The sequence below is a fragment of the Varanus komodoensis genome, unplaced genomic scaffold, assembly GCF_004798865.1.
Source record: "Varanus komodoensis strain SLA01 unplaced genomic scaffold, ASM479886v1 scaffold4, whole genome shotgun sequence".
Taxonomy (NCBI): Eukaryota; Metazoa; Chordata; class Lepidosauria; order Squamata; family Varanidae; genus Varanus; species Varanus komodoensis.
In genome coordinates this window covers 50,636,049-50,649,167 of record NW_025335941.1, presented here as the reverse complement: position 1 = coordinate 50,649,167, position 13,119 = coordinate 50,636,049, and the positions used below count along the sequence as shown (strand labels likewise).

Genomic DNA, 13,119 nt, shown 5'->3' with positions numbered 1-13,119 from the left:
GGACAGTACTATGGCTAGAATCTAAAACATCACAGGCATTATTCTACCTATGTGTGAGAGTCCTCCTTTTACTTGCAATCCCCTCCAAATATTTATTTATTTATTTGATTTTATTTAGACATATTATATGCCGCCCCCATCGCATAAGCTTCGGGGCGGCTTACAATCATTAAAATCCCACATATAATTTTTTTAAAAAATCATAGAATAAATAAAATACATAAAATAGTGGAAACAGCCTGGTCAGTTTAAAATCAACAAATAAACCTTAACAATTAAAATAGCATTTAAATAAAAAGGCCTTGGCCTGGCACCGAAAAACAAATAACGACAGCGCCAGGCGGACCTCTGTGGGGAGTGCATTCCATAGATTGGGCGCCACCGCAGAGAAGGAACTCCTCTGGGTACTCACCCTCCTAATATCCTTCATGGAGGGTTCCCAGAGAAGGGCCTCTGCCGCTGACCACAAGGGGCGGGAGGGCAAATGTGTAGGAGCCCTTTTGCTATGGCACCTCATGAGCCACAAGGGGCTGCCATCTGATCTCTGTTTAAAAGATTTTTTAAAGGTACTGCATGACTGGCACTGTGGGTGCTGTCCTTGCAGAGGCCTGGGGCAGAACCTTGTGGTCTAGCCTGGAGTGGCCACTATGCCTATGAATGTACAGGCATTAAGAATGAGCTCTGAAACTTACAGCAAGTGCAGGGGCTTCTCCTCACTTTCCTGAAAGTGAAAGATGTCCTTCTCTCTCTTTTGTTTAAGGTTAAATCTCCAGTGTCCGCAGAGACAATTCCAGTTTTCTGTCCTTCAGCTGCTTGAACAATGTCAAACTTCCTAGGCGTAATGCTTTAAAATAAAACAGAGGTTAGGGGCTTTTTCCGTTCAATAATTTTTGTTTGGCTCACAAGGCTTTAATGTCATATTTTTCAGATGTGACACACGTACTTGATGAAATCGTTCCTAAAAGAACTATGAAATGCTGAGACAAGCACCTGAATATATATGGCAAATACCTCAATAACAATAAAAAACACAAAGGAAAAATTCATGCATTTTATTCTACATATGCTGTCTTTTGAGTCTGGCACACAACTATAATCCTTCTCATACTGATCAAGCTTTACCACAAGGGAGGGGGGACTTAGAACAGTATCATCAATGTCTCAGGCCATTTCTATATTCCACTGGGGTTCAACAGTGACAGATGAGGAAGGAAAATCACCAGGAAAGTTCTGGAAAACATTTGGCTCTAACAGGTGTCCAAGACAGATCATGGTGTGGTGTAGTGGTTAAGAGCGTGGGACTGGGACTCAGACGACCTGGGTTCTAGTCCCCGCTCAGCCATGGAGCCAACTGGGTGACTTTGGGTCAGTCACAGACTCTCAGCCCAACCTACCTCACAGGGTTGTTGTTGTGGGGATAAGATGGAGGAGGAGAATGATGTAAGCTGCCTTGAGCCCTTTGTAGGAAAAAGGCAGGATATAAATTGCAATATAAATATAAATAAATAAAAATAAATTCTAACTGGTTCTCTACCCTTATAGAAGCCTACAGTGGCAGACTGTCCAAAACTAACTAGACCAGGCTTCCCCATTCGAATGGCCTTCAGAGGCACCTGGAGCGCAACTCCCAGAATTCCCATCCAGCAGGGCCGTTGACTGGGAATTCTGGGTGCTGCACTCCAAATGTGTCTGGAAGCCAGAAGGTTGGGGAAGGCTGACAAAGACAGTGTGCTGTGCATGGTGGCAGCTTCAGATGCAACTGCTCCACCTTCGGAGCACTGACTCCACCAGGGCAGGATACCAGCTTGAGAATGTGTCCTGCTGCACGGCCAGGGCAAAATCCTAACTGAGACTGGTCTACAGTGGACACAACAGACATTTAATCTTGAGTCCCTCCTGACTGAGCAACCTCAGCATGAATGTTGAAACCCCACCGCCTGAAATGCTCCAGGACCAGTCCTGAGATTGCCCTGGGTAGTTCATGATTCTCTCAAAACCAGGACAGCCAGGAGTTTATGCCTTGTTTGGAAGCACAATCATGTTCTCAACAGGCTTCTGGGATCAGGATTCTGCTCCTCACATGCCCCATTTTCCAAGATAAATCACCACAATTTCAAGGATGATAGTGGTAAGAATCTGTGAGCAGACCACATCCTCAGATCCCTAAGCGAATACCAGAAAGCACAGGGTTGGGAAAGAAGCTCGCAAGCAGCTAAGATTGTTGCCAGAGGCGCTCCTGCAGGCGCGCTCATCTATGAAGGCTGGGCAGCTGACCAGCAGAGAGAGAGGGCCTTCTAGGTTGTTGCATCCTGTCTGCAGAACTCCCTAGAAGGTGAGACCTGCCTGGTGCTTTATTTCCTCTAGGGCACCGAGTAAAATCTGTCTTGTTTACCTGGGATTTTTTGGTATTTACCGTAGTTTTCACTCTATAAGATGCACTTTCCCCCCCTCAAAAGTAAGGGGAAATGTCAGTGCGTCTTATAGAGCGAATGTGTGTGTGCCCGATGCCCGGGATGCTGCCGGCCCGGCTGCACCACGTGGCACCACCTGGCCGGCACACGCTCGGCACGTGCTGCTCCACCACCCCCCCCCGGCGCAGGTGAGAGCTGTGCCGCTCAGGGGGAACAGTGTGAAGGAGGAGGAACTGTGGGCTTTAACCCGCTGGCCGCACGGAGAGACGGACTGCTCATCCCCACTGCCCAGGAAGACCTGCCGCTGCCGCCGCACCACCTGGAAGACTACTGCCAGCACACTGCCAGCCCGGCTGCACACCTGGCCAGCATGTGCTCAGCACGCCCTGCTCCACCCCCCTCCTCCAGCGCAGGTGAGAGCTGTTAATCACAGATTGGTGTGTGTTTTCAAATGGCAACCCGTCTTTTTAATGAAGCCCATGGGGAAGTGATGGGGAATGTGCCTGTGATTATCAGCAAGCTTTCCATGGATCCCTCCTCTAAAACCTAGGTGCATCTTATGGTCAGGTGCGTCTTACAGAGCGAAAAATATGGTACCTTCTTCCTTTACTACATTTATATTCCATCTTTTTCCCCTTGCAAGGAAGCAAAGAAAACTTACCTGGTCCTCTTCCTCTCCATGCAACAACCCTTTGAGGTAATTTTGGCTAAGATTCAGTGGCTGACCCGAATCACCCAATGCACTGAGTGACTAAGTGTGGACTTGAACCTGGATCTCCGGAACCCCTGTTCAGCACGTTAACCCTCTGCTGCACCAATTTATTATTCTGTCTGGTTTTTAATTTGTTATTTCAGTTTGACGGGTAGAATGCTTGGAACTGTTTTAATCAGCCTTGGCTTTTCATTGTTTCCTACTAGCAAAAATATTTTTAAGTGCAATGAATGAGGCCAAGTTAAGCACTTTTCTTTCTGGTCATGGTTACATCAGAGCAGAAATGCACTGTGTGGGAGAAGCCTGCATTTTCTTAGCACTGAAAGCAGCATTTCTGGTGGTTTGATTTGTCTACAACTTAATGCTCGCCTTTACTCTGTGACTGCTTTGATTTTGGCTTTATGACTTGTTGGCCACTTTGGCACACAATTCTTTTACAACATGAAAGAAACAAAGCCTCAAAAGCTGCAGCTACTCCAAGTAACCAGAATGAGCAAGACAAACCAATGGTTGGTCTCAGCTTGATTCTGAGATACCGATACTGTATCAGTATTTTTTATCTCAGATACTGAGTTTGAGGTAAAAAACATTCTGTCAATTAGTGCTTCAAATGTTGATTTTTGGTAATTACAGAATATAAATTAGCAGTTCTGTAACCCATCATTATCAAAAGTATAATGCGTAAACTGGCACTCAGAACAAGAGCTCCTGAAATAAGAACGGTATACAGCTTCAGCCAAAACAGATCTCTTGGCACATGAGAAGGGCCACAGCTCAGTGAAAGAGCATGTGCCTTCCATACAGAATATCCCAAGTATAATCCCTGACATCACATATATGATCTTTCAGTAGGATGATAAAAAGCCTCCTGCCTGAAATCCTGGAAGAGACACTGTCAGGATTGACAGTACTGGGATAGGGGGAAGACTACTGTGATTCACTATATCTTTATTGCATTTTTTGCCTTTGTAACCCCCCAGGGAGCCTTATGGCTAATGGGGTGAGATAGAAATCCAATGAATAAATAAAATACATATAGTCCGAAAGGCCAAAATGCAAGGATTCTGCAAAATCATGAGAAGGCAATCAAAAGAAAATAGTAGGGAAGCAGTGAAAAGCTACTCCCAGTAGCATCTATTTTTTGTTGCAGGAGCAGGCGGCAATACAGACTGGGTGAGCTTCCTGAGAGAAATCTTGCAAAACTCCAGTTTTATCTTGTACCCAGTCTTTTCCTCAATTTGATAGTCAAATGGCTACATTAAAGCAAAATTTGCCTCTGGAAAAAGAATTTGGCTCTCCAGTGGTGTAGCCCATACAGAATTGCTGACTTCAAAGTCAGCAGCACTAGGCTCCCAGCAAGACAAGCATTCTGACCATTACAGACATCTGTGCTGACGATCCGAGTTTATCCCTGCCAGAATGAACTACAGGAAGGCAAACAATCTTATTTTTCTGTATGCAAAGTTAGAACACACAAATACACACTCACACAAAAGGCCTCACTGTCTCTGCATTATGTGAAGTATCTAATTTGTTTTCTAAAGCCTATCTAAATTGGTAAAGTTAATTCAGGTGGATGAAAAACCTTCATGCATATCTTTATGTCTGCAAGAGCAATTGCGGCCCATCTCATAAATTTATCCCTTTCTGTGATGTTAATCTCAGGGGTGCATACTGTGGATGTTTAAGCCTACAACTCCACTCAACCCTAGCCAGCTTATCTAGTGAGGAGAAACGACTGCAGTCGTAGGCCAGAACATCTGGAGGAATGCAAGTTGCTCACCCCTGTGCTAGCTCTGACACCTTCAAGTCTCCTTCTCCCAGAAAGATCTCCAACTCTACTCTTTTTCTTTATTACCATTGAAATCTGTTGTTGTGGGGTGATTAGTGTTAGACCTTGATCAAGCCTAGGTTCAAATCCCTGCTCAGGCATTAAACGCACTGAGTGGTGACCTTGGTCCAGTTACTATTTCTCAGAATAAGCAATTTCATAAGGCTTGCTGTGAAGATAAAATGCACACCATGTTTAGCTCCTTGGAGGAATCGTGGGATAACATTTTCATAAATCATCACTGAAACTTCTTCCCAGAATACCTGTGTGCCATTACCACTTTCTCTTCCTCCAAGCCCTCCTTTTCTATGAAGACAAGCGCCCTCTTTAGAGGTTCTGCAGAACACAAGGGCTAAATCTGGAAACAGGCATGGTGCCACACATACTAGCCCCATCCAATTCTCCCTCATGCACCTCGCCCTTCCATGTCCCTGGCCTTGCTGTATCAAAAGCCATGGTTAAAAGGGAGTTCTATTCATTTGCTTGAATGCAAACCGAAATCTCCACATGATCAACAACAGCTCATGAGGAGAACGCTCCTCTCAGGGGAGAAGCGGGGCTGCCATACCTCTTCTGGAGAACACATGATGACACCTTTCAACTTTTATCCTTTAGTCCTCATTTTTGCAAAAACTTTTTCTGGACAAATGCATTTGCCCTTCAGCCCGTTTCCTCCATCTTTCCTGCCCTCTTCGCCTACTCTGTCAGAATGTGGACTATATTATGCAATATAATTAACTCATGAATGCCAACACTTACCCATGGGTCCAAAGATACCTGGCTTCTCCAGACATTACTAGTAAACTACACTGTGGAAGCACAACTGCTACCGCGTGCCCATCAGGATGTTTAAAATCCATAACTATCTGCAAAAATAAAGAAGATGGAATCCTCTATTATTTCTTGCAATTAACAATAAAGTAATCAAGAGATGCATAATCTGGCTGCATTTGGATTATGTTTGTCTGCATGCACAGGGAAGTATGCCCCCGACACAGATGTGTCTGTGTTTGTGTAAGATATACACACATAGATAGGTAGATGTAGATATAAATGATATGGATAAACATAGTGCACACACATTCCTGGTCGTATGATCTTCCCAACTCTTTAGACAGTTTTACAAGGCGATTCAAGTAAGGCTCTCAATTGGCTACTAGTCATGTTTGGCTGGATATTATCTCCCATACCGGATGCGGTATGCCTTTGAATACCTAGGAGACCACGAGGTAGAGGGTGACACTGCATTCACGGCCTCCTTCTGGACTCTGCATAGGCATCTGGTTGGCTACTGAGGAAGCAAAATGGTAGACTGAGAAAGACCTTTGGTTGAGCAGGGCTCTTCTTATATTATCCCTCAAATTCAGGAGATGCCCCACCTAGCAGCACAGCCCAACAGTGCCCCTGCTCAGTATCCTCAGATCCTAAATACAATGTCAATGTCTTTTACGATCTTAGGTGGTGCTTCTGACTCATTCCACCCAGTTGCCATTCAGGGAGAAAAATCTTTTTTTTTCTTCAGAATAGCTTGGAGGAGCAGGGGAAAGTTTCCATTGACAGGCACAGGAAGGAAGTCCATGTCAAAAATACTTTGGGTAGAGAAGAGAAACAGCTTGTGGTGTCACTGTTATGGTGTCCATAGCCTATAACGGAATTCAAGCACCACTTCAGAACATGCGTTGCCAACAAATATCACTGCAGTAAATCTCTATGACTACTTCATGCAGATGTTAAAAACATGGGGAACAAAGTGGTAAATGACAGTACAACTCCCGGGGTGGGATGTCAAGGCACAACAACAAACCCAATATAATTCTCTGGAACTTTTTCTATGTAAGAGCATAATTACCTGTAACAATGCCAATTCCCAACTCACAGAGATGATCCATGGATATACTATATTCAACAGTATCAAAAACCACCAAGGGATTGAAAAGTAACAGAGCCAAACTTTTCCCACTCCCTTTCCCCAAAAAGGTCATCCATCACGGTGACCAAGTCCAATATGTATGGTCATATATATGATGTCAGGGATTATAATTGGAACATTCTGTATGGAAGGCACATGCTCGGCTATGTTGCCTGACTTACAGCAATCCTATGAATGAAAATCTTCCTATCCATGGCAGCCTTGCTTAGCTTTGTAAATTCCAAGCTGTGGCTCCTACAAGGGGTCAATCCATCTCTCATTTGGTCTCCCTTTCCATCTTGAGCTTTCAACTTTCCCTAGCATGATGGTCTTCTTCTAGGCCTTTTTCATTCTCATGATGTGCCCAAAGTATGACAGACTCAATTTGTCATTGTGTTTGATATACACGCATTGAGAAATAGTTTCCTTGTTGCTAGCAGTATGTAAGAATGGAGCCTTAGACACTGCATTCAGATTCTGAACCAAGTGCCTCTTGAGGATTTCAAGGGATGGTGAAGAGAGTCAGGCCTGCGACTATGTAACTAAGAATGGCAGATGCTAACACAATGTTATTCCTTCAGTGACATGCCAAAAATCATGGGTCCTCAGGGGGCCGGATCTGGCCCATCATGCCCATTTATCTTGCCTGCCATGCCCCTTTGGACCCCCCCGCGCCTATGTGCACACCCACCACCACCCACCTCGCCCCATGCACAGGGAGGCAGCGGTTTGCTCGCTCAGAGAAAACAACCTCCAAGCAAGCAAGCCGCTGCCTCATGCGCCCGCTTCGTGGCGTGTGCCCACCCCGCCTCACCTTGCCTCCTTTCACCCCGTGCACCCGCCCGCGCGCACCGCCGGTACCACCTTTCCGGCCAGCGCCCAGCACCGGTACCTTTCAACTGGCCCCCTGCTGAAAAGGTTTGAGGACCCCTGCCAAAAATGATGCTGTGTTTATCCTTGGTTAGCTACAAGCTGGCTTCAAAGCAGCAGCTGGGGTAAGCTACCACAAAGAGGCGCAACCTTACTAGGGCTAACTGCAGCCTATCAATTATGCAACGTATTGACAGATGGCAGTCCTTGGCAAATGCCAGAAAAAGCAGGACATAGCTTCAAATCCCATACTTTTGGCTGGTAAAACAGCATGATAAAGAGTGGCTGGGGACAGTACCCAGCACTGCTTGAACCTTGCTGTTTCTTGAAGGAAGGGGACTTTTCACATATTTGTTACTCACAAAATGTACTCTGCCCCCTTCTGTTCTTTCTAGTGCTGCCTCTGCAAATCTTAAACCACTTATCAGCCTTGATAACAAAGCACCAAACATACTGGCATTCCATATGAGCCGGGGACAACCCCAAACTCTTCCATGTAATCCTCCTCAGTTCAGGTACCCTACAGGCTACTGGCCATGTTGGCGGGTCATTATGGGAGGCATATTCTAGCACTTCTGGAGGACTTCAGGTCAGGGGAAGGTTGATTTGAAGGAGGTCTTGTTGCATGCTTGGTACCACCTCATGCCAACATTTGGAGGTCCAAATATGAAAAAGCATGCATCACCTGGTTAGCTCAAAAACCAGAACTGTGCAAAGCAACCAGCATGTCACTTGGACGACATGTGTCCCACCATGGCTAACACTGCCTATTTCCCATGCATTGTGGCCTGCCAGGGCCTTGCTAAAATCTCAGGCGAGGAGGAAAACAAGAGGCTTATATCACCCCAGTAGAGTTGGGTAACAATTTTGTTTCACTTTTTTGATAAGAATTGACCCAAACCCACCACAGTTCATATTCCAGGTCAAGAAAAATTGAGACATCTGTACATTAAGCTATGTTGTTGCTTAGATACAGCTGTCTCCCCTATTTTTTTCCATAACTGGCTCCTAATCTTAAACACAGCAGGCAGAGACTTCATGGTCCTCTCTGTCTGGGGAGAGTTGTGCCTTTGGCAGAGTTGTTGCCTATCAAATTAGGTTTCCATTCATTTTTAAGAAGAATTTGCCAAAGTTCAAACATTCAACGTTGGAGAGACAAATCATTTGAGTTTTAAAATTATCAAATATGGAAGAACACAAATCTAACTGATTCAGCCCATTCTTAGCCAAACATGGCTTGTGCACTGAGCATAACTTCATAGAACACAAGCTAAATAGAACAATGTTTTCTCATCTTTCTGTTAGTAGCCTTAAAAAAAATTCCATAATCCAGGGCACAATCCAGGAATGAGATTCTGAAAGTCTGCCCTGCACTATTACACTTGCAATGTGTATGTATGATGTCTCCTCCACTCCCCCGTCCTCAAACAGGAGCAGGAGGAGCTGCCATAAAACTGTCAGAACACTGGACTCTCTAACTCAGTACTGTTGACACCAACTGGCAGAGAATCTCTAGTTTCCAATAATATCATAAAGATTCCTCTTTTAAAAAAAGTACATTCTATTGCTCTTTGTAGCACAACAACAATGGTAACTATCATAATACATTAATCCTGCCAAGATTTTGAAGAACTCTGTTCTCACCCACTCCGGAGGCCACTTGCTGAAGGAGGCAAATAACACTGCTATGCCTCTTTTAAGTCTTTATCCTAGGAGAGCATTCTAAATTGCAGCTCTTTGTCTCACACCCACACATACAAAGGAAAGAAGGCAACACATTAAGGTTTCTGGTCCTCTTTTTAATTCGCTAAGGAACTCACAATCAATAATGCTACTTCTGCCACTGCCAAATCAATCTGTCTCATGACAGCTTTCCTCCAGTGGAGCTATTTCCAATTACTATTTTTGTCCCTACCCATTTTCTTTATTCTCAGAGGTGGCAAAGTCAATAAAGATCAAATTTCCAGCTTGCCATAGTGCATCACCAGGGATCGCAGGCAATAATAAAAAATTGTGGTGGTGGTAGTGTGATGCTGGATGATTTGATTCCCTTACAATCTTTCTTTGTGACTACGGGAAGGGGCTGGGGAATTGCATGTCTTCACAGCCAGCCCTTCCCCCAGACGCGTGAGAGTTGCGTATGAAGCCGAGAATACCATGCTGCAGTGTAAGCATGACGCTGGAGCCAATGTTTGTGACGAGGGACTACGTGGAGCCATTTTCAAAAATGCCCAGATATCTAAGCAGGTACTCGCATTCATATCGGTGCTCCCTTTGCATAAGCCATGAGAAAAATAATGCAGAAAGGGGAGTGCAGAATCATTATAAAAAGACGACGGGTGGGAGAAGTTCTGCACGGCTGCTTGCATGGAGATGAAATTACTTCTGGTGGGCCACAAAAGAGACAGCAGGGAAATCATTGTTAAAAAGGCTATATAAAGTGAGTCATTGTTTAACTGTGTTAATAGTTGCCGTTACACTACCACAGAGAATAAGGGATATGAAGTCAGGATTTAAAAAAGAAGTGCAAAAACCCAGCAAAGCATAACTTTTAATAAGATAACATTTCATGGGTACAGGAGTATGTTGATACCCGGGCTGCACACAGCTCTTCTTCTGCAAGATTTGTGGGACCTCAAAGCTTGGAAATTCCTACAAGAGGCTGTGCAAAGGCAAGGCACAACCTGAACTGTTTTGAACTCTGATGTGCCATCATACCACCTCTAACGTATGTGGACCCACCAAAGTGTCTTGCCCTCAACAGCCCTGCTTAGCTCTTGTAAACTCGAGGCTGTGGCTTCCTTCATCAATCCACCTCAGCAGTTCAAGCACTGAAACAGAGTCTCAATCTATCTGAGTGAGTACTTTTATATACTCACGTCTACCCCCATCATTCATATTATCACTCTCATGCACTTGCTCCATATCAGGAAAAAGCCACAGGGAGCCGATGGGCCAAAAGTTGCCCATGGAACAGTTTTATGTGTCTCTTAGTTCCCCTGACAAATATGAATCAAAATCCAGGCAGCATTTCCCCACAGTACCATATCCCTCTAAAATCATGTTGCTTTCAAAAGATGAATTAATGGCATATTCTACCAAAGCTTAGCCCAGGAATGTTTACGCTATAATAGTCTTGACGGTACTTAAAGGGGTCCAGTTGAATATGGATCAATTCTCCCTAAGATATAAGCAGAGCATGCTAGGGGACAGCAGCGGGGGCCGACAGCAGGCAGATTAAGGCAGGGACAGGCTAGAAGCAAATTACTCTTGCTCCTGTAATGCATGGCAAAGATACAGAGGCCCACAACCAAACTCTGAAAGGAACAGAGCCATATTGGCAAAGTTTGCTATAGTAATACTATATACCATGATCCAGAACATCATTTAAAAATGTCCATCTGCCAAAGCCCTTTTAGAGCACTTCGAAGTTTCAAAGCTGCATATGGGGTGCCTAGTTCCTGTAATTTCAAGAGCTGCACAGAAGGGAAAACTTCACCAATTGCAAGGTTCTTTTGTCAATTCAGCCATGTGAGAGAACATAGTAAGAGAGCTGGTAAAATTGTCCCTGCAAGAAAAGTCTTTATGAAAGCACATCAGCCCTCTTGGGGTCCATATCCAACAACATATCTCAAGTCCTGATGTCACTCCATCGCTCCAGCTAGTAAAAGTCCATGATGCAGTGAAATACATACAACCTGTCTGCCATTTGCTGGACTATACCTGCTATCAACCCCAGCCAGCATGGCCACTACCTGGAAGGCATCAGATTGAAGACAGCTGAACTAAACATTCTGAAAGGGGAGGAGCAACCAAACACAGAGGCTGTATTTTAAGCAGCATTCTGATTTTTTTTGGAGTATGTAGCTCAACCTTGTGGGAACCAGGTGTTTCATTTTTGTTCAAGCACAGGTAGATTTAACCCCAGACTTGATGCTGACTCCAAGAAGCTGCATTGCATGACTGTCTTAGACCAGGGGGCAAAACCACACCTCAGAGATAGAACACCTTTACCTGCTGCATTTCTGCCTTGCACAGCTGTTAAAAGACTCAGGAGCCCTTCCAGAAATGTATATATGACAGATCTTACGTGGGTATGAAGGCTGCAAAGGCACACTGCAAGGGGAGAGGAACTTCAGAAAGATATAGGAAAGTGTGAAGGAAGCATATGCCTTTTTTCCAGGGATAGTTCCTATACTTCTGAGTGGACAATTAAATTTCCAATCAAGAGTGCAGGCAACAACCATCCAACAGAACCAGCCCTACCATTAGCTAGACTGAATAATAATAATAATCTTAGGCAGCATATGTACGCTGGAGGGTAGCTCCCCAAATGTTTGTCTCTGCTGCAGAACAGAAAATATATGCCCTAAGTCTATAAATACATAAATTACTGTTGTATATAGAATGGGGAGAGGGTGTCATCTTGTGTTTTGCTTCAAGAAGAAAGCATCTTCAGTTAGTCTTATCTTCTGACAAGGTATAACTAAGAAGTCCCCACATATTTACAATTTATTCTCTATCTGAAGTTCTCGTGATGTCTGGTTAGGCGTTCTCCCTGCTTTTCTTCCCTACTTGCTTACACGGAATTAGAACCTGCTTACTCTAAGCCACAAAGTATTTTTTATTGCACATCTACAGCCAAAAAGCTTCAGCTCCCGAGGCAAAGAGTTTAAATGGTTTTCATTGCTTCTTGATTTCTCTCATGCCAAATGGTGTAGCTAGAACTTAATCCCTCCAGGAAAAGTAATGCAGGCCATGGGCACCTTCTACAATTACAAAGCCAACAATTCAGTTAGGCTTCCAGTACTGCCTAATATGTTTATTAAATTTCGCTCAACTGCCCACGTTCAGCTTCCTATAAAAGGCTTCCAACCATTTCCTCTGTTGCTTCCTTTGTAGGAGCAAGAAGCATTGAATGCTGTTTGCTCTTCATTTTGAGTATGTCATTCTTGCGAATTCAGAAATTTCAAAATACCTTCTTACTCATAAATTCAGCACTGATATAGGGAGGCAGAGTCTACTTCTGTCCTAATCTGACCCATTGAGCACAAGAACTGCCTTACCAGATCAGACCTCAGTTTATCTAGTCCAGCATACTATTCTGAATATCAGCCAGCCACTTACCTCTGAATGCTGACAAGCAGGGCATGGAAACGATGTTCTTCCCTATTTTTGCTGCAGAATCCAGTATTAAGTATAAAGGTAAAAGGTAAAGGTTTCCCCTTGACATTAAAATCCAGTCATGTCTGACTCTAGGGGGCGGAACTCATCTCCGTTTCCTAGCCGAGGAAGCCAGTGTTTGTCCGCAGAGAGTCTCTGTGGTCATGTGGCCGGCATGACTAAACACTGAGGTGCACAGAATGCTGTTACCTTCCCACTTTAT

General features: G+C 44.4%; 1 protein-coding gene across 5 annotated transcripts in view; it reads right to left on the bottom strand.

Annotated features, from left to right (window-relative positions):
• Positions 1–13,119, bottom strand: part of ALKBH8 (alkB homolog 8, tRNA methyltransferase) — a 67,925-nt gene that overhangs the window by 20,541 nt on the left and 34,265 nt on the right. For all 5 annotated transcript variants that reach the window (XM_044442225.1, XM_044442228.1, XM_044442227.1 and 2 more), the window contains 2 exons: positions 5,714–5,820; positions 693–844 (listed from right to left, as the gene is read on the bottom strand). In XM_044442225.1, coding sequence (XP_044298160.1) covers positions 693–844; positions 5,714–5,820 — 259 coding nt within the window. The remainder of the gene's footprint in view (positions 1–692; positions 845–5,713; positions 5,821–13,119) is intronic.